The 27,288-nt window shown below is 46.4% G+C and overlaps 2 protein-coding genes across 2 annotated transcripts in view; both read left to right on the top strand.

Moving 5' to 3' along the window:
• The window catches only part of ubash3ba (ubiquitin associated and SH3 domain containing Ba), a 34,939-nt gene extending 32,372 nt beyond the window's left edge, over positions 1 to 2,567 (top strand). Inside the window, exons 13-14 of the mRNA XM_061739887.1 lie at positions 744 to 853; positions 950 to 2,567. Coding sequence (XP_061595871.1) covers positions 744 to 853; positions 950 to 1,087 — 248 coding nt within the window. The 3' untranslated portion in view covers positions 1,088 to 2,567. The remainder of the gene's footprint in view (positions 1 to 743; positions 854 to 949) is intronic.
• A 9,590-nt stretch (positions 2,568 to 12,157) lies between these two features.
• LOC133460177 (uncharacterized) overlaps positions 12,158 to 27,288 on the top strand; it is a 43,713-nt gene continuing 28,582 nt past the window's right edge. The window contains exons 1-2 of the mRNA XM_061740740.1: positions 12,158 to 12,354; positions 15,903 to 16,311. Coding sequence (XP_061596724.1) covers positions 12,158 to 12,354; positions 15,903 to 16,311 — 606 coding nt within the window. The remainder of the gene's footprint in view (positions 12,355 to 15,902; positions 16,312 to 27,288) is intronic.

Below are 27,288 nucleotides of genomic sequence, written 5' to 3' on the forward strand. Positions count from 1 at the left end.
AGAAAACCCAATGTGTCGTCCGAAAAGAAAAAGATGGGGAGAAATGTGGAAAAATAAATATGTTGTTAACTCAAATTAGAGTCTTCTGTATCTGGAATGAATGTATTCTTGAGTCTATAAGGTAACAATAATATAATAATAAGATAGCCTTGTTTGAATTGTAAAATGGATTTGGCTAAATACAATCTGACTAAAACTAGACTAAAATGGTCATGGACAATTCTGACTAAAATAAGACTAAAATGTTCAGACTTTTAGTCGACTGAAACTTGACACGACCAAAAGGAGAATGAATGTGACTAAAACTAATAAAAACTAAAATGACAGCTTGACCCAAAGACTAAACTAAAATTGAAACAGGCTGACAAAAACAACACTAGTTCAGCGTTGATTTTGCATTGAGCCCCTTGCTCCTCAAGATACTTAGATGTTGATGCTTTTTACTAGCAAATGCTTTCTTGTTCGGAAATGAATTATTTTAATACACTTTAAAATTGTAAAGGCCTTTATAATATATAATGGGATTTGGGTGATTGTTGATAAACACACTAAAACCATGAAGCTGTTATATATATTTGCATGTTAATACGAATCAATAAGCACGTTATTATTCTCTGTGTGTCGTGGGGAGCTTGTTGAACCACACAAATACTGCCTGCTAGCAGCTGCAGGGTCTGTTCACTACAGTAACCTAATGGTATCTCTGGAATGTGTCTCTTATGTTCTCTACCTCCTTCACACAGGAAACACGATCTTGATTGTGGCCCATGCTTCTTCCCTCGAGGCCTGCACTCGCCAGATCCAAGGCCTCAGCCCCCAAAACTCCAAGGACTTTGTGCAAGTTGTCCGAAAGGTCAGTTCTCCGCTTCAGCTTCACTTTATCTGAACGCTCTGCACTTCCAACCTACGATTCCTCGACAATGAGCACGTCTGTGTCCTCTTTCTGCAGATTCCTTACTTGGGGTTCTGTGCTTGTGAAGAAATGGGAGAGACAGGAGTGTGGCAGCTGGTCGACCCACCCATTTTGCCTTTGACACATGGACCTAATCACAGTTTCAACTGGAGGGAAATGCTAATGCAGGACTGAAGGCTTCGCTGTCTGCTCCTCTATCTTTAGTCGGCTTGAAACGCTGAAAAATTATTTATTTTTTTTCCTACATTGCTAGAATTCCAGCCCAACCACCAAAAGAACTAAAAAAAAAAAAAAAAAAGAAACAAAAAAACAAGCATAGCTTCTGTCAAAGACAACATGAGAAGTATGAAACGTCCACAGCTCTAGACGAGCGTGTTCGGCAGCACCTCTCAGGAAGGGGAAGCAGAACCGGACCACCGTCTGGGCTCCGGCGCCTCACTGCTCCACTCCTCCGTCCAAACTGCTCTCCAAAATAATGTGGATGTTTCTTGATGGACGTGACGGATCAGGTTTTTGCACCGCGCAGCGCTCTGCCTGTCCCCCTGCCCGGGCGGGGGGGGGGGCACCTTCGCCACCACTGTGACAAGAATCAGTCGAGAAAGACTTGTACCACAAAGTATTTTTCTACGTGCCCAGAAATGATTATCTAACTTGTAGCTACGACCCCCTCGTGAACAAAAAGCACAAAAGAAAGGTTGACAATCAGACAGGGGAGCCGTGATCTTCATGGCTTCCTGACGTGGTGGGTATTTTATCATACCTGTGGTATTCCTGGTGAAGCCCTGGTGAAGCCCTATCATTTTATTAAGCCTCATACTTCTCTGCCCTTATAAGCATTTTAACCCTCTTGTAAGCTGAAGGACTCATCCGGAGGCAACCAAGTCAATACAACAAAGAAAATGAATATAAAACAGAATAATGTTGCATTGTTAATAATATCCAGGTGCCTCGACTAAAGTTTTGCTGTTTTTTTTTTTTGTCTTTTATTTGGTTAATTATCCTGAAGCTCTGTAAACCTCATAACCACATTGCTTTACACATATTTGGTGTGTTTAATTTCCGTTGGTCACATCAGATGATCTGATTCAAGAGCACTCTCCTTATGCTAGACAATTGCTGTATGACATTGAAAATCTATTGATAATGTATTTATGAATAATCCAGGTTTGTGGAGCAGCGAGGGCCCGAGCATATTGGCCTGTATGTATTCTGTGAAAGGCCTTTCTTTACGTTAATGAAAGGTGAGATGGTTGCTTTGATTTGTATTTATGTTTTAAACAAATTGGTGAGCTGGTTCGTCAGCAGCCTCACAGAGAAGCGACGAGGGGGTCGCCTTCTTAAACACTGAAGATGCATCTAATGGCTTTATGGTTTTACTTTACAACGCACCTGTTGCATCACTGCAAAGATTAAATATGAATAAACATTCTTATTTTGTTGGTTTGTATGTTTGCTTTCGTACAACAGATGTGACGTATTAAAGGTGGAAGAGCACAGATGTGTTTGATAAAGATAATCCTGGTTTAATTGTAGTTGGAGTCCAGTAACGCTCAGAACCTTCACCAGATGGAGCACCGCCACGATTAATGGGATTAAATCAGAAAGATAAATGGTCTGCTTCTTTTTATCAGGCTCTAGATGTTCATGTATGCGTAGCCTGTCAAAACATTTTAATTTTTTATGTTAACAAAATAAACCCTTGTGTGCTGCGCCAATGTATTGCCTTATATAATTTAATAAGGTGTGGTACAAGAAAAAAAATCACCTCGCTATGGAAACAGAAATCTGTTTTTTATTTAACCAGGCTGTAAATATGTTGATTTTGTTAGATATTTTAACATGAGAGGGAGACTGACTCTCCTGTGGAGCCAGTCCCCAGCGGCCGGTCAAGGAACTGCAGTTTTCTGCTTTTTCACGGTAGCAAGTGGATTATTATCGCAAATGAGCACATGGGAGCTATTAATATGACCAAACCAGCTAAACACGTGCCTGGTAGCACGGCTTCTTCCAGGTAAATGTGGTTTTAAGTACTGAATATTGTACCCGCCCAGCCAGTTGGAGCAATCTCAGTCACTGAAGGCTGATTTATGGTTCTGCGTAACACCTACGCAGAGCCTACGCCGTAACCTATGGCGTAGGTTCTGCGTCGATTTAACGCGGAACCATAATTCAGGCTTTAGACTTTTTACTTCATTTTTAATTTAAATTTCATTTTGTTTCCGGTTTCTCCAATCTAAGGTATTTTAGTCTTTTTTTTTTTTTTTTTAATTTTATTTGAAAAAGTCTTTATTGGTTGCTGTGAGAGTTTCCCTGAGGCCCTCAGGCGCCGGTCCTTGGGGAGCTGTGGTGACGGCGCACATTTATCCAGGTTGAACCTTGGTAAGTGTATGTAAGTAGGAATTGAAGAGAGAAAATTGCCGTTTTTATGGCGTATATTTGAAGTTAAGCACTTTTTTTGTTAATTAGCGGTCCACATTTAGCCGCCAGGTCAGGCCGGAAATATCGTTTATAATCAAGTTCTCACATATCCTGTACGTCTACTAACTTTCTTTGGACCTGGGGTGTTTTTTTTATATATACTATATATATATATATAATTTGTGTGTATATATAGGTTATATATATATATGTAGAGAGAGAGAGAGAGAAGGCCTACAGACCAAATGTTTGGACACCTTCTCATTCAAACAAATGGGAAAGTGTGTCCACACTTTTTATCTGTACTGTAGGCCTATATATAATTGTATTTATTTATTTCATTAGCGGTCCTCATTTAGCCGTCAGCTCAGCGTTCAGGTCAGGCTGGAAATATAGTTCATAACAGGTTCTCACATATCCTGTACGTCTGCTAACTTTCTTTAGACTTGGTGTGGTTTTTATATCTATGTGTGTCTATGTATATGTATGTGTATGTATATATATATATATATATATATATATATATATATATATATATATATATATAATGTGAGAGAGAGCCCTTACTGCCCCAAGTCATACATGTATGTCTACTTTAAAAGCTTGGTACATTTGTCATTTTAGCAGTGTGCAGACAGGCAGGCAGCTGTGAATATAAAAAACATTTAATGGACTGGTAACTAAAGTAATTAGAGCTCCATTAAACTTCTAAGGATCTTGTATCCTGCAGTGCAGAATGGCTTGCAGAGTAAAATAAATAAATAGAGGTCCAAACAGAAATTTACAACCAAATTGTTTATCTTGCTGTGCGTTTAAAAGCCACCACTTGCATAAATTAGTTTTGATGAAATATTGGATTAACTGTGGATAGTGGAGGCAGAGTGAGTTGAAAAAGATGGATGCATGAGGAAACCCCATAGCTGGAGTAGTCATATTTGTATTTATTTGTTTATTTATTTTTATACATGACCTGCACTTCCTGTAAAACAGAGGGATATAGTTGAAGAAGTTCAAAAGAAAGAGGGAAGGAGAGGAAGAAGTAATTTAGTCATGACTCTATCTGGAAAGTGGAGCATCACTTCCAAGGGAGACGAGGAATTTCTCAGAGCTGTTCAACAAGTTTACAGCTGTCGTTGATTTGATTGATTTGAGCTTTTAAAACGAAAGACACAAATTCTTTACACGTACACAGCAACGTGCCGCTCCTTTACCTGGTGTTGTTACAAAGGGGGATTATGTCTTACAACTTGGGGGAAACAATTACTATTTTGCAGCCAACTCATAAAAGAGACAGATGGGATGATGATAAAAGAGCATTTATAGAAACTCAGAAGTGCATCTCAGTGTTTCCCTGCAGCTGCATGTGATGCAGCGCGGAGGAAAGACTTGGAGCTGGTCGGATCTGGTAGGACGGAGTTCTGCTGAAACCTGCACAAAGCAGAAGGCTGCATCAGTGGTTCTCGATTCTTCAACCCGTGTCCTTGACCTTTGTCCTCGGAGAAGGAAGTCGTACGTCCACTCCCCCCGAGCTGGAGCTGGGACGTTACCACGCTGAAGTGTGTTAAACTTCCTCAGACACGATGACAGAAGAGCTTAAGGACACAATAATTCCACGCGGGAAATCTTGAGCGCTTTCCATCGCCTGAGGCCCAACAAGCTGAAATGGAAACCTGCCAGTTCTGTAACACTGGGGGGGCTTTGCTTCCCCGTCACTGAGCTGGAATCCTAACCTGGTTTCTTTTTCATTAGTTGTCGGTGGTTGGATGCCGTTGGCTCCTCGGGTGCAGGTTTATGGCTCTGTTGGGTAGATCGGGCCCCTGACCCGCTAAAGTTTTCTGCACGGCCCTGTGGGTGTTGAAACTTCGAATATGCTGCTGCTGGAGGCTGAGCAGATTTAACTTGATTTAAGTAAAGAATTCACTGATTTTACTTCATTCAACAACTTAGGCCAGGGATATTCAATTGGCAGCCCGCGGGCCACATGCGGCCCGCCAGGAGCTTTTATGTGGCCCCTGGTCATATTTCAAAAAAGGGGGTGTTTGTTGAAATTTTTTTTTTTTCTTCATAATATTTTTATAACTGGCTACTATGGACTAAATTGGTTGTGCTCAATGCTTAATATAATATTGAAATAAGGAAATCTTGGTGGAAAGTGGTGCTTTGTCATTATGGCGTGTTTTATTAAAAGTAGGTCAATATCAACTTCATTAAGTTTGCACAATGCATGGTTTCAAAATGAACTTGCATTCAAAATAATATTTCTTTATCTGAATATTATATTTAGCATTCACAATTACTAAATCTGGAGACAATTAATACATAATCCATATGTAAACTAGATATATTCAAATGTATAATACAAATGTATTATATTTACATAAGTCTTCGTCTTTGAGTGCAAAATACATTTTGAAAACCCCCACATTTTCAAATTGTGCGGCCCTCTCCATACAGTCCTTTTGCAGATGTGGCCCCCGGCCGAATCTAGTTGAATACCCCTGACTTAGGCGTTTCAGTTCAGTTCAATAATACCTCATTAAGGGAAATTATAACTACATAATTTATGTTTTTCAATCTTGAATAGTTGAATTAAGTTTTTTTTATCACACAAAATATGATGACTTGAATTGACGGAATATTATTATATTTATAGGAATATTGAATATGAGACTTTATTATTATCAGAAGCTCCAATTAAAAAATAAAAGAAATATAAAAATCCTGACGGTCCCGTGAGCTCAGACACGAACCCGACCCAGCGGAAACGGTTCTGAACGTCGTCATCCCTCCTGCTCTCCCTTCATCCTCGTGGGTGAACGCAGAGAGCCGCCACTAGATGGCGCTATTGACCAGTATCGATCCTGCGGTATTAACCATCAGCAGGAGCGCGCGGCCGCGCCGCGTCTTCGTGCGTCCTGTGCAGTTTATCCTTTAATGTTTGTGAATCCATTTGGCAAATTTAAGGCTGTGGGTCCCTGTGGTGATCAAGTTATTTTAAAATTATCTCTGTGCCCTAAATCTCAGAGGAACAACGGACTCTAGTTTTTAATCATTCAGCAATAGAACTTTGATGTTTTGTCCCCAGTTCAAAAAGTTTCCTCTTTTTATCAGAAGGAATAATAATCGTAACAAAACTAAAAAACAAAAAAGCTCATGAATTGTACTTTAATTGAAACCTTTTATTTTAAGATTTGATTTAAATTTAACAAAGTAATTGTAGTGATTAACAGGCTGCAGTTCTTGAGTTTTAATGCATTTTATTTTCCCTGTTCAGGTTTAATTTACTTTAATTACTTCTTGCAGCGTTAATATGCCTTAAAAGTAAAAGTGTGTCTGTATAACAGCATAATTACGGTGTCACGGGTGAGAGGTTGTTGCTTTTTTTAGTTTTACAAACACTCGAGACGTCTGCTGTTTTAATAGAAACTAACACATTATTATTTTATTGATAAGGAAAACAACTAAACCAGTTTTATCAGAGGTTATTCAATTATTTCCCCAATGTTTGCAGTTAATTTGAATCGACCTTATCAGATAATTGTTAGTTTCCTCGACAGTATTCAACGAGCTTGATCAGCTTGTGAGTTTATTCAGATGTAGATTTAAATCTATTTATCTGCAGCACATAGAAATGCAGCGTCCAGTCTGGGATTTATACGTCCTGAGTCTGAGGTTGTTGGTGTTTGTGGTTTAAAAACTGAAAATTTACAATTTAAAAAAAGCATCACACATCTGTATTATTGACAAAGATGTCCAAACCAGCCTTGTTTTTGCTGAGCTGGACGAATCCAGCAGGTTTCACCGTTAAAAGTCAAAGGCCTGAATTTAAACTGAATTCTTTCGATCAGTATCGGGCCCCGGTACCATTGTCAGATTGGACCGGTGCCATCTCTAAATGAAGACTGACTCAATTTTGTTCATTTAACCTTCACAGGTGGAGGTTCTTGGCATCGTAGGAGACGCTGGTGATCAGTGACGGTCTGTAATCGAGGACTATGATGTCAGGACACAAGAGGAAGGGACATGTTGAGTCTCTGAGGTGGACGTGGAAGCGTCGGCGGCCCGGCGCTGATCCGTAAAGTCCTCAGTTACGAGTGGGCAGTAATGTAGAAGGTATGATCCTGATGGCATAATACTGTAAAGCAACTACCCGCATCAGGTGACTGCGGTGTGACGGGACCCTCGTGCTCACTTCAAAGAGAGGCGGTCATGTGACTCCTTATATCTGTTTTCTCCCAGAGAGAATTTGGAGGAAAATCTGTATATACTTCGCCGGTGTCGTGGTTAACTTTCGAGGCAGTCTGATGTTTTAGTCGGCCGGCCTGAACCGTGTCAGTCTGAACCTGCAAACCCGGTTTGTGACATCAGAGAAATGCCTCTGGATGCTTACAGGCTCCGTCTGTCATCGGCGGGGCCGGCGGTGCTGCCCGGTAACGAGGTTGGACACACATGTCACGAGTTAGGGAGGCCTTGAGAGTACGAGCACATGTGAGTGTGCTGCAGAGAGTTAGGAGCCGGCTGGACGGGCGTCTCGCCGTCTCGGGGTGGAGGCGTACCTCACGGCGTGGCACGTTTCCTCTGCTTTGACCAACACAAACACGGCCGGGGCGAGTCGGACACGTCGGACGTCGACATTTGACTCTGAGGTAAATAAAGTTCAGACTGAGTCCATTTGGTTTGAAGGTAAATATCCAGCTGATCCAGCATGTATTTTACCAGCTGCACGAGCTTTGGAGAAAAGCTGAAAATTCATGCATGAAACAAACAAACGAACAGAAAGAAGAAGAACTCTGGTGAGTGAAGTGTCCTGCGAGCGTCGGAGCTGCTGCACGTAAAAACAGTTCACGGGGGGGAAAGTTACACGTACAGCAACTTGTGAGTGGCTCTCTGTTATGTCTTTGAGCTGTTTGGGAGGGAGCGAGGGGAGGTGCAGGCAGCAGCAGGAGGAGGAGGAGGAGGGGGAGGAAGGTTGGAGTCCCGCACACACAAGGGAAACCACCGGCAGAGCAGCCGCCTCTCGCCGGGCTCCTCCAGGGCTCCGTGCGCTGCTCTTTGTGCGCTCCGGGAGCCGCCGTGCACCTGTGTGGCTCCCACACTCGCGGCTCCCCCTCAGAGGGCTCCGGCGGGTTTACCGGCGCCGCCACGTCGGAGACGGACGGACGGGCGGGCTGAAGCTGACCCGGCAGCAACGCACAACTCTGAGCAGAGGATTTGCTGTTTGGAGAGTTTGTGCCTCCATGTTGAGGAGCGGACCTGCGGCGGCGGCCGGAGCGGCTGGAGCGGCCGGTGGCGGGAGGATCCAGTCTGAGACGGTGAGTTGCTCTGGAGGAGCTGAAGCCCGTGTTCCTGGCTCTGCTCTCTGGTCTGATCCACAGGAAAGTTTCTGGACACTTTCTCTGTGTACTTCTCTGAACTGTGAGGCAGCGATACGTTTCTTTCTCTGAGTTTATGTGTGTGTGTGTGTGTGTGTGTGTGTGTGTGTGTGTGTGTGTGTGTGTGTGTGTGTGTGTGTGTGTGTGTGTGTGTGTGTGTGTGTGTTTATCTGCAAGTGAACAGACTCAGCTGCCCTGATTCTCTCTGGGTTTGTCTTCTTCTGTCTTGATTATTTGTTCAGACGTCTCACATGTCCCGAAATAAACACACACACACACACACACACACACACACACACACACACACACACACACACACACGCACACACAGGAGGCAGCAGGACTGTGATGTCGACATGAAAGCCGGTGGTCCGTAACATCTTAGTCATCCTCGTGTGGGTTTGTCTCCGGAGACTCTGGACTCTCCGTCCAGATGTGATATTAGAGGTTTCCCTCCGTCGGCCGGCGGAGGCCGACCCGAGTCGCTCTTCGGCCGGCGGCCCGAGCGCCCCGGTTCTGTCAGGCCGCTGAGGGAGCGGCGGCTCGTTTAAGGAACGTTGTTTATCACAGCTCCTCTGGAGGTTGACAGGCAGGAGACGGAGCAGATCTGGGGGGGCAGAGGGGGGCGTGTTTACGGGGTATGAATGTGCACTTTATTTTGGGAGGTGTGGGGGAGTAGTAATAATAATAATAATAATAATAATAATAATAATAATGATAATAATAATAATAATAATAATAATAATAATAATAATGATAATAATAAGAAGACTCCAGAAGTGAGTTGACAGTCGGGGTAAATCTGACCCGACGACGACGACATCCGCCTCAAAACGGAGGCCCAGAACGAGGCGTCGCGGTCCAACGAGCAGCCGGGCCCAGAACGAGGAACGCGGCGCTCGTTGGGTTTCATCCCGGCCGTTTTCTTGTGCTTTAATGTGATTAAAGGACATTTTGGATTCAGAAATATCGACGTAAATCCTAAACTCGGGTCTCGGTTCAGGAGATGGACCTGACCGGCCCGGTGGGTTTGCTCGGACCACCGCGGAGCATGGAAATGTAAAAATAGATGAGCTTCTTTTGATCTATTATTATTATGTCTGGATCTACGACTGAACTCGCTGACGGAGACACGTGAACGTTTATTTTGAGCCTCGTTTGTAGAAAAGCTGTTTTGGTGTTGAATTGATCTTAAAGTTAATGATCCCTCACTTAGCCGATGTGGCCCGGTGGGTTCCAACCTGTAACGTCACCGCAGGTGTAGTTTTATAGCCATAAATACACCATTATGTCACTTTTAGCTGTATTTATATGGATGAAATACGTAGACATTAAAGAAAACCCCCGAATGGATGACGTCTATAATTAAAAACCATGAATTATGAATCCTGCCTAACTGCAATCCTCAGCTTCATGCTGCGCATAGCTGAGGGGATGTGCACAAGAGAGGCACGCTGAGCTCGCTGGTTTCTGTCGGGGGTTATTCGACATGCCGTCCCAGGATATCCTGCAGGAAAGCAGATGAAAATAGCTCCCCGACTGTATTTGTCCCTCGAATCTCTGCGACGGTTCCTGCGCTTGGAAACACTGACGGACGTCGCTTTGAAGTCCCGGCGCTCCCAGTCCTGCAGGCCGAGACCACGGCGGGCGGTGGAGGACGAGACGGCCGTTTAGGGGTGAAGGAGTTCGGCTCAGGTGTTGGTTTATCCTAGTATTGGTGGCAGCACAGAAATATATATTTCTTCAGAGATTTTAGGCTCGTTGGGGAGAGAAAGTCACGTTTCAGGCTCTGCATGCTTCGCATTCTTAGCTGCTGACCTCTGTGGAAAATAACAGCCGCGCTTGAAGGTCACAGCGCTGCAGCCGGCGGGCCGGGCCGGGCCGGGCCTGGCTCGTCGCCGGTACCTGACGGCCGTACGCCCACGTCTACGGCGGCATTACGTCACATGTGAGGAGAGGAGGGTGTTTCACGGCTCGTCTTCGGCAGAAATACACACCAGCGTGAGGTTTCCATCAAAAATAACCAGATCTGGTTATGAGATCCTCCTTCGGGGCAGGCGGGAAATCAAAAATGATTTGCTTGGAAAAGCTGAAGGACCGTGAAGTCCATCAAAGTCCGACGTCGAGCACCATGGAAGGATGTAACAGAAACCTGTCTCCCTGTTGTCGTTGGCTCGTGGCCTCCGGCTGGAAAGGCCGTCTCTCTTCTTCAAGTAATCCCCGAACACACCGACGAGACGTCGCCGGCGGCGAACACGAAGGAGACATCACCTAATAAAAATAAACACGGCCTTTTCTCGACGAGGTAAACACGAGACGCAGACTCTCAGATTTGTTTGCAGACTCGTGTTTGTTCAATTAAACATTTATATGAAGAGCTGCTGGAGCAAAAGTGGGACTTCGGTACGTCTGAGGACCGTGAGGGGCTCGCTTTCGATGGAAAAACGCCTTTTCTTCTCGTCGGGACTTTTAATGAACTCCCGCGTGTCTTATAGCAGTTTTTGCTCTGCTCTGGGTGTTTCATCACTTACAGTAACGTGAACTACATCACGTTGGCTTGGAGGTTTATAAAAATAAAGAACGTGTAGAAATAACCTTCTTTTTAAGATATTGAAAGGTTCGTTTAGATGTAAGGAAGGAAGCTGAAGCCTCAGAGCGGCGAGGAGGCGGCGAGGAGGCGGCGAGGGCTCCACCTGACCGAGAGATCGCTGTAAAGGCTTCGGGAACATCTGCAGGGTCATTTCAACAGTCGCCAGCCTGTGCATACAGCACCGGCGCGTAAATGTGAATCTGTGGTTACATATCGAGCATCTGTGTGAAAATATCTTCATGGAGCCATCTTCTAGTGCGAAGCGGCGGATGACTAGTCCTAACCTGCCCCCCCCGGAGGACTGCCCCTCGTAACAGCAGCCGTCCTAATAAACCAACTCCCGGTACGCCCGCCAGACTACACGCTTGCCGTCAGCTGTAAAATACAACCCCTCCGCGTCTCCTCTTCTCCCCGGCAGTCGCCCTCTTGACCTCTTCTCCTCTGTTTTCTTCTCTTTCTGCCACGATAATCTCCTGCCGGCCTTCTTCTCCTCTTTTCTGCCAGTTCCTGATGGGCGTTTTTTTTTTTTTTTTTTTTTCTCTCTCTGCTGCTTTAACCGACCCTCGGGTCAGATATCCGTGCGTGGTTGTCACGGTTACCGTATCTGGCCGGTTGTATATTCATGCTACGCTACTGAAGCGGTACCTCGGACCGTTCCCTCCCCTCCGTCCATCCGTTCATCCATCCATCGGTCGGTCGGTCTGTTGTTCCTAGTCGTTAAACTGGAAAGTTCTCCCCCGAAGCTGCGTGGAGGCTCCGTGATGAATTGATTTAATCACTGCTAAGGACGTCTTGAGTCCTCTGTGCACTGCTTTTAAAGGTTAAAACTTAAAGAGGCCTAACAGAGGGGGGGGGTTATGAGTTATGGAGGTCGGGTGGTTTTACTGGAGTGAGACGGAGCAGACGAGCATCAGCCGGACCGCCACCGCCGCAGATCTCATCTTTAACTGGAAACACGACGGCGATACTGGAGTGCAGGTCTTCTCCTGCGTCCGGGGGCCTCGCTGTGTCGGTAACCTGGGGGAGCGCTTCTCAGAAATCTGGCGATTGCCCAGAGAACAGTACTAAAATAAACAACATGCTGTGAGGGGATTAAGGGTGTTGGACGGCTTCTAAAATTACAGGCCTCAGAACATATCCAGATGTTGCCTTTCTGCTCCTCCGCAGGTGAGACACGTGACCGAGCGCTAGTGTGCAGAGGAGCCGGCGGACGGGTCGAGCACAGAATCCCTCTTAACTCTCTCGTGAACGTACCGGACCGGCACCGGTGGGGTTATTTTAGAGGGACGTCTCCTGCTGATCACGTATTCAGAGGAACGAAGGGACTCTAGAGAAACCTGCTAACTTTGTCTTCATGTGACTGGGAGGTGGTGGACCAGGAAGAAAACATGAGACACGGCAGCAGAGGAAATTATATTTTGGTGGAACTCCTCATGCAAAAATTAATGCTGACTAACATTAAAAACTGAGGTTTTTTTACCTCATTTCAAGCCCTTTTTAAAGGTGTGGCTGCTGAAAAGCAGCTTGCCTGCAGTCCAGACTTCCCCCCAGTAGAGGATGTCTGCCGCTGTATCACAAATATCCATTATTTAACATTTTATTCTTCTTTCCTCTTCATCTGTTGGATACTTTCTTGAACTGCGTTTTTTTTTCTGTTAATAGTTACCCGTTGTCTTCCTCTCCTTCTATAAACTGCCTGGGCAGGAGCCTCTCATTCGTTGTTTAGGGTTAATATACCCAGTCTTGCTATAGATTGACTCAGTTTTAGTTTGATTTCATGTAATAAATGTGTGACTGCAGTGTCACATGTCAGGACCGACATTTTCATCTTTACTCCACCGCGAGCAGCGATTACCAGCTAAAGTGGCGAAGATTTCAATTTCATTTCATATAATTTCCCTTCTGAGACATTTTTAAAGACTCTCCTTCCACTCATCTCTTGTGACAATTGCGTCCGGTTTGTGGTAGTATTTTACTCATCAACAAGGATGCAACAAACTCGCAGAGCAACTGTGGACATTCTGGATATTCAAGAAAGTAACGCAGAGAAATGATGGAGAGAGTGTCTGAACAAGAGAGCGAGGAAGGGTAAACCTTGGTGTCAGAAAAGTGACTCAACCTCCACTTGTAAAATGGGACCAGATGAGTTAAAAATGTCAATGATTTTAAATTTAAAATGTCGTAAAACCGGCTATAAGATATGAAAAGATACGATAGGATGCGATACAATATGATACGATACAATATGATACAATATGATACAATATGATACGATATGATACGATATGATACGATGCGATAGGATATGATAGGATACAATAGTACACGATACGATATGATATATGATACGATACAATATGATATGATACGATACGATATAATAGGACACAATGCGATAGGATATATGATACCATATGATATGATACAATATGATACGATACGATAGGATGTGATGCGATCCGATAAGCCTTTAGGCCTGGGACGATAACAAATTTTGCTGGACGATATATTGTCCCACAAATTATTGACGATAAACGATATTATTGTCGACATTGTCGAGACCAAAATAAGCACTTATGTAATGTTAATATATCATAATAATGCAAGTACACCCTTTCAAATGCAATAATTAAACCTTTATTTGACATTGGAGAACTTTTAAATATGCAAAACAAATAAAACAAGCAAACGGGGGTTCGAGCCTTCGTGCCCCCAAGTGCAGACCGTCGCGACGTGCGGGACCCGCCCGGGTACCTCCGCACCCCTCGCAGAAACCGCCACCCCCCCTAAACAGCAGCTCTCACCCGCGGGGGTGAGAGGAAAAAGGGAGTGCCGTCTCTTGCGCGGTGGGCGCGGCTGCCGGTGGACTCAGGTCTCCGCGCTGACCGCGCACCACTGCGCCTGCGAAGGCCGGCGGAGGCGGACGGACGCTCCCATCCACTTGGGGGATCTTGGCGGCGGACGCGTGGGGTGACGGAGCTCCAGCTCGTCCCCTCGCCGCGCCGGCGCGCCCGGCAATCACCCGAGCACTGAGCCGCGGGCTGGGGGGGAGAGATGGCCGGCCACCTGGCCGCCACCGCCCCTCTCCTCTCCACCCGCGCTCTCCTTTTTTTTTCGAAAACTTTTTAGAAACTAACACATTATTATTTTATTGATAAGGAAAACAACTAAACCAGTTTTATCAGAGGTTATTCAATTATTTCCCCAATGTTTGCAGTTAATTTGAATCGACCTTATCAGATAATTGTTAGTTTCCTCGACAGTATTCAACGAGCTTGATCAGCTTGTGAGTTTATTCAGATGTAGATTTAAATCTATTTATCTGCAGCACATAGAAATGCAGCGTCCAGTCTGGGATTTATACGTCCTGAGTCTGAGGTTGTTGGTGTTTGTGGTTTAAAAACTGAAAATTTACAATTTAAAAAAAGCATCACACATCTGTATTATTGACAAAGATGTCCAAACCAGCCTTGTTTTTGCTGAGCTGGACGAATCCAGCAGGTTTCACCGTTAAAAGTCAAAGGCCTGAATTTAAACTGAATTCTTTCGATCAGTATCGGGCCCCGGTACCATTGTCAGATTGGACCGGTGCCATCTCTAAATGAAGACTGACTCAATTTTGTTCATTTAACCTTCACAGGTGGAGGTTCTTGGCATCGTAGGAGACGCTGGTGATCAGTGACGGTCTGTAATCGAGGACTATGATGTCAGGACACAAGAGGAAGGGACATGTTGAGTCTCTGAGGTGGACGTGGAAGCGTCGGCGGCCCGGCGCTGATCCGTAAAGTCCTCAGTTACGAGTGGGCAGTAATGTAGAAGGTATGATCCTGATGGCATAATACTGTAAAGCAACTACCCGCATCAGGTGACTGCGGTGTGACGGGACCCTCGTGCTCACTTCAAAGAGAGGCGGTCATGTGACTCCTTATATCTGTTTTCTCCCAGAGAGAATTTGGAGGAAAATCTGTATATACTTCGCCGGTGTCGTGGTTAACTTTCGAGGCAGTCTGATGTTTTAGTCGGCCGGCCTGAACCGTGTCAGTCTGAACCTGCAAACCCGGTTTGTGACATCAGAGAAATGCCTCTGGATGCTTACAGGCTCCGTCTGTCATCGGCGGGGCCGGCGGTGCTGCCCGGTAACGAGGTTGGACACACATGTCACGAGTTAGGGAGGCCTTGAGAGTACGAGCACATGTGAGTGTGCTGCAGAGAGTTAGGAGCCGGCTGGACGGGCGTCTCGCCGTCTCGGGGTGGAGGCGTACCTCACGGCGTGGCACGTTTCCTCTGCTTTGACCAACACAAACACGGCCGGGGCGAGTCGGACACGTCGGACGTCGACATTTGACTCTGAGGTAAATAAAGTTCAGACTGAGTCCATTTGGTTTGAAGGTAAATATCCAGCTGATCCAGCATGTATTTTACCAGCTGCACGAGCTTTGGAGAAAAGCTGAAAATTCATGCATGAAACAAACAAACGAACAGAAAGAAGAAGAACTCTGGTGAGTGAAGTGTCCTGCGAGCGTCGGAGCTGCTGCACGTAAAAACAGTTCACGGGGGGGAAAGTTACACGTACAGCAACTTGTGAGTGGCTCTCTGTTATGTCTTTGAGCTGTTTGGGAGGGAGCGAGGGGAGGTGCAGGCAGCAGCAGGAGGAGGAGGAGGAGGGGGAGGAAGGTTGGAGTCCCGCACACACAAGGGAAACCACCGGCAGAGCAGCCGCCTCTCGCCGGGCTCCTCCAGGGCTCCGTGCGCTGCTCTTTGTGCGCTCCGGGAGCCGCCGTGCACCTGTGTGGCTCCCACACTCGCGGCTCCCCCTCAGAGGGCTCCGGCGGGTTTACCGGCGCCGCCACGTCGGAGACGGACGGACGGGCGGGCTGAAGCTGACCCGGCAGCAACGCACAACTCTGAGCAGAGGATTTGCTGTTTGGAGAGTTTGTGCCTCCATGTTGAGGAGCGGACCTGCGGCGGCGGCCGGAGCGGCTGGAGCGGCCGGTGGCGGGAGGATCCAGTCTGAGACGGTGAGTTGCTCTGGAGGAGCTGAAGCCCGTGTTCCTGGCTCTGCTCTCTGGTCTGATCCACAGGAAAGTTTCTGGACACTTTCTCTGTGTACTTCTCTGAACTGTGAGGCAGCGATACGTTTCTTTCTCTGAGTTTATGTGTGTGTGTGTGTGTGTGTGTGTGTGTGTGTGTGTGTGTGTGTGTGTGTGTGTGTGTGTGTGTGTGTGTGTGTGTGTGTGTGTGTGTGTTATCTGCAAGTGAACAGACTCAGCTGCCCTGATTCTCTCTGGGTTTGTCTTCTTCTGTCTTGATTATTTGTTCAGACGTCTCACATGTCCCGAAATAAACACACACACACACACACACACACACACACACACACACACACACACACACACACACGCACACACAGGAGGCAGCAGGACTGTGATGTCGACATGAAAGCCGGTGGTCCGTAACATCTTAGTCATCCTCGTGTGGGTTTGTCTCCGGAGACTCTGGACTCTCCGTCCAGATGTGATATTAGAGGTTTCCCTCCGTCGGCCGGCGGAGGCCGACCCGAGTCGCTCTTCGGCCGGCGGCCCGAGCGCCCCGGTTCTGTCAGGCCGCTGAGGGAGCGGCGGCTCGTTTAAGGAACGTTGTTTATCACAGCTCCTCTGGAGGTTGACAGGCAGGAGACGGAGCAGATCTGGGGGGGCAGAGGGGGGCGTGTTTACGGGGTATGAATGTGCACTTTATTTTGGGAGGTGTGGGGGAGTAGTAATAATAATAATAATAATAATAATAATAATAATAATGATAATAATAATAATAATAATAATAATAATAATAATAATGATAATAATAAGAAGACTCCAGAAGTGAGTTGACAGTCGGGGTAAATCTGACCCGACGACGACGACATCCGCCTCAAAACGGAGGCCCAGAACGAGGCGTCGCGGTCCAACGAGCAGCCGGGCCCAGAACGAGGAACGCGGCGCTCGTTGGGTTTCATCCCGGCCGTTTTCTTGTGCTTTAATGTGATTAAAGGACATTTTGGATTCAGAAATATCGACGTAAATCCTAAACTCGGGTCTCGGTTCAGGAGATGGACCTGACCGGCCCGGTGGGTTTGCTCGGACCACCGCGGAGCATGGAAATGTAAAAATAGATGAGCTTCTTTTGATCTATTATTATTATGTCTGGATCTACGACTGAACTCGCTGACGGAGACACGTGAACGTTTATTTTGAGCCTCGTTTGTAGAAAAGCTGTTTTGGTGTTGAATTGATCTTAAAGTTAATGATCCCTCACTTAGCCGATGTGGCCCGGTGGGTTCCAACCTGTAACGTCACCGCAGGTGTAGTTTTATAGCCATAAATACACCATTATGTCACTTTTAGCTGTATTTATATGGATGAAATACGTAGACATTAAAGAAAACCCCCGAATGGATGACGTCTATAATTAAAAACCATGAATTATGAATCCTGCCTAACTGCAATCCTCAGCTTCATGCTGCGCATAGCTGAGGGGATGTGCACAAGAGAGGCACGCTGAGCTCGCTGGTTTCTGTCGGGGGTTATTCGACATGCCGTCCCAGGATATCCTGCAGGAAAGCAGATGAAAATAGCTCCCCGACTGTATTTGTCCCTCGAATCTCTGCGACGGTTCCTGCGCTTGGAAACACTGACGGACGTCGCTTTGAAGTCCCGGCGCTCCCAGTCCTGCAGGCCGAGACCACGGCGGGCGGTGGAGGACGAGACGGCCGTTTAGGGGTGAAGGAGTTCGGCTCAGGTGTTGGTTTATCCTAGTATTGGTGGCAGCACAGAAATATATATTTCTTCAGAGATTTTAGGCTCGTTGGGGAGAGAAAGTCACGTTTCAGGCTCTGCATGCTTCGCATTCTTAGCTGCTGACCTCTGTGGAAAATAACAGCCGCGCTTGAAGGTCACAGCGCTGCAGCCGGCGGGCCGGGCCGGGCCGGGCCTGGCTCGTCGCCGGTACCTGACGGCCGTACGCCCACGTCTACGGCGGCATTACGTCACATGTGAGGAGAGGAGGGTGTTTCACGGCTCGTCTTCGGCAGAAATACACACCAGCGTGAGGTTTCCATCAAAAATAACCAGATCTGGTTATGAGATCCTCCTTCGGGGCAGGCGGGAAATCAAAAATGATTTGCTTGGAAAAGCTGAAGGACCGTGAAGTCCATCAAAGTCCGACGTCGAGCACCATGGAAGGATGTAACAGAAACCTGTCTCCCTGTTGTCGTTGGCTCGTGGCCTCCGGCTGGAAAGGCCGTCTCTCTTCTTCAAGTAATCCCCGAACACACCGACGAGACGTCGCCGGCGGCGAACACGAAGGAGACATCACCTAATAAAAATAAACACGGCCTTTTCTCGACGAGGTAAACACGAGACGCAGACTCTCAGATTTGTTTGCAGACTCGTGTTTGTTCAATTAAACATTTATATGAAGAGCTGCTGGAGCAAAAGTGGGACTTCGGTACGTCTGAGGACCGTGAGGGGCTCGCTTTCGATGGAAAAACGCCTTTTCTTCTCGTCGGGACTTTTAATGAACTCCCGCGTGTCTTATAGCAGTTTTTGCTCTGCTCTGGGTGTTTCATCACTTACAGTAACGTGAACTACATCACGTTGGCTTGGAGGTTTATAAAAATAAAGAACGTGTAGAAATAACCTTCTTTTTAAGATATTGAAAGGTTCGTTTAGATGTAAGGAAGGAAGCTGAAGCCTCAGAGCGGCGAGGAGGCGGCGAGGAGGCGGCGAGGGCTCCACCTGACCGAGAGATCGCTGTAAAGGCTTCGGGAACATCTGCAGGGTCATTTCAACAGTCGCCAGCCTGTGCATACAGCACCGGCGCGTAAATGTGAATCTGTGGTTACATATCGAGCATCTGTGTGAAAATATCTTCATGGAGCCATCTTCTAGTGCGAAGCGGCGGATGACTAGTCCTAACCTGCCCCCCCCGGAGGACTGCCCCTCGTAACAGCAGCCGTCCTAATAAACCAACTCCCGGTACGCCCGCCAGACTACACGCTTGCCGTCAGCTGTAAAATACAACCCCTCCGCGTCTCCTCTTCTCCCCGGCAGTCGCCCTCTTGACCTCTTCTCCTCTGTTTTCTTCTCTTTCTGCCACGATAATCTCCTGCCGGCCTTCTTCTCCTCTTTTCTGCCAGTTCCTGATGGGCGTTTTTTTTTTTTTTTTTTTTTTCTCTCTCTGCTGCTTTAACCGACCCTCGGGTCAGATATCCGTGCGTGGTTGTCACGGTTACCGTATCTGGCCGGTTGTATATTCATGCTACGCTACTGAAGCGGTACCTCGGACCGTTCCCTCCCCTCCGTCCATCCGTTCATCCATCCATCGGTCGGTCGGTCTGTTGTTCCTAGTCGTTAAACTGGAAAGTTCTCCCCCGAAGCTGCGTGGAGGCTCCGTGATGAATTGATTTAATCACTGCTAAGGACGTCTTGAGTCCTCTGTGCACTGCTTTTAAAGGTTAAAACTTAAAGAGGCCTAACAGAGGGGGGGGGTTATGAGTTATGGAGGTCGGGTGGTTTTACTGGAGTGAGACGGAGCAGACGAGCATCAGCCGGACCGCCACCGCCGCAGATCTCATCTTTAACTGGAAACACGACGGCGATACTGGAGTGCAGGTCTTCTCCTGCGTCCGGGGGCCTCGCTGTGTCGGTAACCTGGGGGAGCGCTTCTCAGAAATCTGGCGATTGCCCAGAGAACAGTACTAAAATAAACAACATGCTGTGAGGGGATTAAGGGTGTTGGACGGCTTCTAAAATTACAGGCCTCAGAACATATCCAGATGTTGCCTTTCTGCTCCTCCGCAGGTGAGACACGTGACCGAGCGCTAGTGTGCAGAGGAGCCGGCGGACGGGTCGAGCACAGAATCCCTCTTAACTCTCTCGTGAACGTACCGGACCGGCACCGGTGGGGTTATTTTAGAGGGACGTCTCCTGCTGATCACGTATTCAGAGGAACGAAGGGACTCTAGAGAAACCTGCTAACTTTGTCTTCATGTGACTGGGAGGTGGTGGACCAGGAAGAAAACATGAGACACGGCAGCAGAGGAAATTATATTTTGGTGGAACTCCTCATGCAAAAATTAATGCTGACTAACATTAAAAACTGAGGTTTTTTTACCTCATTTCAAGCCCTTTTTAAAGGTGTGGCTGCTGAAAAGCAGCTTGCCTGCAGTCCAGACTTCCCCCCAGTAGAGGATGTCTGCCGCTGTATCACAAATATCCATTATTTAACATTTTATTCTTCTTTCCTCTTCATCTGTTGGATACTTTCTTGAACTGCGTTTTTTTTTCTGTTAATAGTTACCCGTTGTCTTCCTCTCCTTCTATAAACTGCCTGGGCAGGAGCCTCTCATTCGTTGTTTAGGGTTAATATACCCAGTCTTGCTATAGATTGACTCAGTTTTAGTTTGATTTCATGTAATAAATGTGTGACTGCAGTGTCACATGTCAGGACCGACATTTTCATCTTTACTCCACCGCGAGCAGCGATTACCAGCTAAAGTGGCGAAGATTTCAATTTCATTTCATATAATTTCCCTTCTGAGACATTTTTAAAGACTCTCCTTCCACTCATCTCTTGTGACAATTGCGTCCGGTTTGTGGTAGTATTTTACTCATCAACAAGGATGCAACAAACTCGCAGAGCAACTGTGGACATTCTGGATATTCAAGAAAGTAACGCAGAGAAATGATGGAGAGAGTGTCTGAACAAGAGAGCGAGGAAGGGTAAACCTTGGTGTCAGAAAAGTGACTCAACCTCCACTTGTAAAATGGGACCAGATGAGTTAAAAATGTCAATGATTTTAAATTTAAAATGTCGTAAAACCGGCTATAAGATATGAAAAGATACGATAGGATGCGATACAATATGATACGATACAATATGATACAATATGATACAATATGATACGATATGATACGATATGATACGATGCGATAGGATATGATAGGATACAATAGTACACGATACGATATGATATATGATACGATACAATATGATATGATACGATACGATATAATAGGACACAATGCGATAGGATATATGATACCATATGATATGATACAATATGATACGATACGATAGGATGTGATGCGATCCGATAAGCCTTTAGGCCTGGGACGATAACAAATTTTGCTGGACGATATATTGTCCCACAAATTATTGACGATAAACGATATTATTGTCGACATTGTCGAGACCAAAATAAGCACTTATGTAATGTTAATATATCATAATAATGCAAGTACACCCTTTCAAATGCAATAATTAAACCTTTATTTGACATTGGAGAACTTTTAAATATGCAAAACAAATAAAACAAGCAAACGGGGGTTCGAGCCTTCGTGCCCCCAAGTGCAGACCGTCGCGACGTGCGGGACCCGCCCGGGTACCTCCGCACCCCTCGCAGAAACCGCCACCCCCCCTAAACAGCAGCTCTCACCCGCGGGGGTGAGAGGAAAAAGGGAGTGCCGTCTCTTGCGCGGTGGGCGCGGCTGCCGGTGGACTCAGGTCTCCGCGCTGACCGCGCACCACTGCGCCTGCGAAGGCCGGCGGAGGCGGACGGACGCTCCCATCCACTTGGGGGATCTTGGCGGCGGACGCGTGGGGTGACGGAGCTCCAGCTCGTCCCCTCGCCGCGCCGGCGCGCCCGGCAATCACCCGAGCACTGAGCCGCGGGCTGGGGGGGAGAGATGGCCGGCCACCTGGCCGCCACCGCCCCTCTCCTCTCCACCCGCGCTCTCCTTTTTTTTTCGCCTACGACCTCAGATCAGACGAGACAACCCGCTGAATTTAAGCATATTACTAAGCGGAGGAAAAGAAACTGGGGTCCGCGCAGTCTGCCTGGGGGATTCAACTCCCCCCACAGATACAAAGAGTCTGAATGATTGACAAGATGGTTCACTCCGTTCATTTTTTTCCGCTAAGGAACAAACGCGCCCAGGTGCTAAGACCGATGCTCAGAGTGAGCCCTCTTGTCATCCAGTGTGTTTGGAGGCCGGAGACGAAGAAAACAAATATGCGTGGATATGGCCATTTATCGAGGCCGGAAAAATTATCAAGTCCATTTTCATTTATCGTGCGATTAATTGATTTATTGATTATCGTCCCAGGCCTACCTTTAATCGAATACGATAATACGATTAATACCATATATGATAGGATATGATAGGAAACGATACAATAGGATACGATATGAAACAATACGATACGATATATGATATATGATACGATACGATAGGACACGATACAATACAATAGGACACGATATGATATATCATACGATAGGATACGATATGATTCGATCTGATGTGATAAGCCTTTAATCGTCCCATGTGTGGTTCTGGTGATGGCGTCACCGTCCCTGTACGAGGGAGCTGTAGCTGTGGTCTAACACCATGCCATCATCACCACCCCTTTCACACCTCGCATTAACATGTGTCCTGAGTAATCCAACCACAAATGGCCAGATGGCATTAAAAGGTGAAGCCACGTGCATCCTGAGTAGTTGGACCTGACCTTCTTGTTCTGCATGCAAGTAAACATTAATGTCATCTTCTGCAAACACCACAAGCATTGTTATTTTTTATTTAAATAACTGGACATAACCTGCTGAAAAAAGAAGAATATGGAAATAAGAAAAACTTTTTTCACCCAAAACTTTATTCAGCAATTCCCATGGACAATACAAATAGTCTGCTGTGTGTTTAGTACGAGGATCAGGTCGTCGGTCCCAGGACGCCTTCCTGTTCAGACTGCAGAGGGAATGTGTGTCCCAGACCACCTTCAAGTACATCCTGATTAATCTCAGTTCCTCCTGGAATGCGTTCAGACCTTACATTAGCGTGTCGGAGTGATCAGATTTCCCAGAATGCATTTTAATGCATGGTCTGTATCGGGTCGTCGTGGGACTGGTGATCGTCAGGCTTTGAAGTGAAGAATCATCACGATAACCTTTGTGGATGAATCAGTGAGTCTAACGTTGTAGTTCAGGGCTTCAGTTTGTCCTTTTGCACTTTCCTTCCTTCCAGCCGGCAGCGTTCAGCAACCTCCTCGCTGCCTTATCGCTGGGCGAATCAGCACGAAGGGAAGTGCAGCCTCCCACAGCCAGGGAGAAAGGTGTCGCATCCACTTGCAGTATGAGACGCAGCTTTGTTCAGGCTGCAGCAATCTGCGGGAACACAGATCAAAGTGTACATTTTCAAAGTTTCCCCTTACCACGTAGAGCATCATAGGATATTGGATACTTTGAAAACTGCAGCTTGAGAGATAATCGCTGATAAAATCTAGCAGGGTAAAAATAAACCGAGAGAAAAGCAACGTGTCTGCCTCTGATCGTATCGTATCGTCTCTGCAACCAGAGCAGTGAGCGTGTTCATACTCCCACTGCGCTGTACACCAGACGTACATGAGCGGACGCATGTTTCCTTCATATGTGATATCATTTATTCTTTTACATAGTAGACGGTCAGATAAAGCTGAAATAAAGCTGACTGAGGGAACCAGTTTGTCATAATTAACAGTCGTGGTCTACAGAAGTCTAACTTACAAGTGACAAAGTAGCCGTGTACGGTTTAAAAACTTGTTTTTTTTTATGACTAATGTTGCTTTAAGGGAGAAACCATTGTAAATAAAACACCAGCAGGTCATCGTGAAGGGTTTTCACATTTATTCGTGACGCCTCTCAATTTTGACATGTTACGATTAAGTTATCTTGATATTCAGTCAGCCGATGAGAATCTAAATGTTACATGACCGGCGACTGTTCAAGCGATGTTTCTCAGTGAGAAATTACCCTTCAGGTTAGATTAGTTTAACTTAACCCCAACCTTAAACCTGCCCTATTCGTAATGAGCAGTGATATTTGGTAAATGCTAAAGCCCGACTGGGTTTATTCAACCGCTGCGTAGGGCTGGGCGATATGGACCAAAAGTCATATCTCGATATTTTCTAGCTGAATGGCGATACTCGATATATATCGACATTTTTTCTGTGACATAATTCCCCCCAAAGCATTATAGCATAGCATCTCTGTTAGCTTCATTTTTTTCTCAGGCAAACCCTTAAAAAAACAATCAGTTTTAATACAAAGCCTCGTGCCAAATGTCACACAGGTTCCTTTATTAACAGAGATCTGCACAATATCAAAATGTATAAAACAAATAAAAATAAACTGCCTGCATATATAGAATAAAAATGCTTCTTGAATAAAACAAAACAAATATCCCTTTCCTGCATAACAATTAAATTAAAATACACTGCAATTAATACAATGTAGACGGTAACAGGCAGACTTTTCCACTGAGGTTGACAGTTGTGCAAATAACAAAACATTTGTGCCAATCTCAAATAAAACATTCAAGTCAATTTGTCACAAAATAAGCTTTATCAAAATCATAAAAAAAAAGAAAAAAAAAAGCTATAAACGATATTGTCTCGTACCATATCGCGTTTGAAAATATAACGATATATATTAAAATCTTGATATATCGCCCAGCCCTACCGCTGGAGAAGTCTGAAGTTAACCCAAGTCTAAACGGATATCAGAAAAAGCAGATCGGATTACTCTCACGGGGAACATCCGTGTCTGAAAGAGTCGTTTAGTTTAAGCCAGCGGCTCTCAGGCTGCAAAATAATGCTAAAGGTCGGGACTCACCAACCCGACGGCCGACCATCGGCAGAAAAGCAGTTGGGCTGAAAGTCGGCTCTCGTCTCCCCGAGTCGCCAAAAAAATACTCCCGAACACACTTATACGACGCGGACTGGAGCGTACGTTCTGCAGGTGCTCAAGGTGTAATACATCCCCATAACTGCAGGCGGTGCTGATCTGTGATCAATACAACCTGAAATGACAGATCGGTCTGGTCTCGAGTCCTGAACTGAGCTGTTTCTACGTCTGAAAGAAGTGTAGAAGGATTGAAAATAAGATACTAATAATTATAATATAATACAATCAAACACAAGCCAAGTTCAAAGGGACGCGATGATGACGTGTAGTTTAGCGTTTGTACCATAGCTGTTTAGTTTACCGTCGTCATTTCCGGTTAACTCTGACTCGCTAGTCAAGAGCTCGAACTCCACAAATCAGATTGGTCGTAAAGGTCGACGGCTAGTAGCTGATTTTATATGTCGAATCAGCCAAAATGGGCGCCGACGCCAACGGACGACAGCGCGGGACACACCGATCCGATTCGAGGCACCGACCTCGCTTGGCGGCCCAATGGCATCAGGGGATCGGTTATCGGGTTGGTGAGTCTCGGCATTCAGGGTTATTTTATTTATATACACTAAAATAAAGAAAGACTGCAATTCCTCGAATGAACACTTGAGGCTTCAAAGATTAGTTTCCATCCCTCCTTTTCTGAACCCAGCAGAAAAATAAATAAATAAATAATATTTTTTTGCATTTCATTGGCCTTAGAAGTTAAACTTAAAGGTTGTATATTTTAGCGATTCCTGTTGATATCAACCCGCTCCAGTGTATTGTTCACACACCAGGACACGATGGTCGCTGATGCCGCCTGGACTGTGTGTGCATCCGATTTGTGAGCCACGAATAACTGAAATGACCAAGGAGCTCTGCTGTCGATTATTTTATCTCCACTCGGAGAAATGTGAAGTTCTGACTTTGCAGGTTCAAATACCCGACTGCTCTTTTTCAGTTTGGGAGATCATGGAGGAGGGATGACGGGCGAGCTCATCGTCGGGGGCAACAGCCTCCCAGACGAAAGGAAGGAACTTTATGCTGCTGTTGATCGTCTGGGTCCATCAGGAGCCGGGCATCGTTTCTACAAAGATTCTGCTTTCGTCCTCCTGCTTCTGCATCACTGTCTTCGCCCGTCGGCATCCATTAAGCTTCGTCTTTAACCGTAAACCGACCAGCGCAGAAAGAATCCACATCCCTTCCCGGATTTTATGTGGGTTAAACTTGAAAAGTGTCATCAGAGTCCAGATGAGGGAAGGGGACGGGCCAGGAAGCGCCGGCGTTGTCCCTCCAACAGTACCTCACTGTTCGGGTTTAATTGGCTGCAGCTGCCTCTCTCTCCGGAGGAGATAGGTGCCTCCGACCCTCGCTCACCAAGATCCCGTCTTCCGTCTCATGCGTTTGTTTGACATGTAATCGTCCATGTGTCTGCACCCCCCCCGTGCATGTAAACAAACAGGCGGGCGTGCAGGTTGTCCCTAACGAGCAGTAAATGCAACGCAGAAGGGCCACCTGGTTCCTGTGTGTTGCACGGAGCTTTACTTTAAGGGCGAGTCTCACTTAGTTAAACAAAAGGGCCTCCATGTTGGTCCTCTAGATAAACACACTTTCCCTGAGAAAACACGGACGCGGTTACACTTTAACCTGCCCGCCGAGGCCTCGGCTGCATCCTCCTGGTCAGCGCTCACGGACTGGGCGAGAGTTCAGAGCCGCAGCCAGAATCATGCCCTGCACGTGAAACCATGCTGGCCTGTCAGACAATGAAGCCTTTGACAGCTCGGCCCCCCCGCCCCCTCCCTTCCCAGTCCGCAGTACAGTCGGAGTACTGTCTCTGGAGGGCTTGGATGTCACTCCCCATCTCTGTTGTGCTGCTCTGGAGCTGACCAGCTGGCTTCTGGGCTCCGGGATGTGAAAGCGGCGGCAGAGAGGTGGTGCAGTCAAAGTTCAGCCCTGATTAGCCTCCAGCAACTCGCCTCCACCAAGTGCAAGATGTTCTCGCATACAAAGGCCCGATAAGCCTCGTTACTTAACGGGACTTCATGCAATTTCCTGACGCCTGCGACTCGCTTCGGTCGAAAACACCACAGAGATGCAGCACAACGGCTCCTTTTACAGACACGTCTTCACAGCTCTGTTCAGAGCAGCTGCTTCAGGGCGGCGATCCCTCGTCTACGCCTTCCTGTCAGAGGTGGCATATCTTTGATCATGCAGCTGTGTGCAGCCAGGCAAACGCACATTTAGACAAAAGTAGACGATGGTA

This window comes from Cololabis saira, chromosome 14 (assembly GCF_033807715.1).
Source record: "Cololabis saira isolate AMF1-May2022 chromosome 14, fColSai1.1, whole genome shotgun sequence".
Classification (NCBI taxonomy): Eukaryota; Metazoa; Chordata; class Actinopteri; order Beloniformes; family Belonidae; genus Cololabis; species Cololabis saira.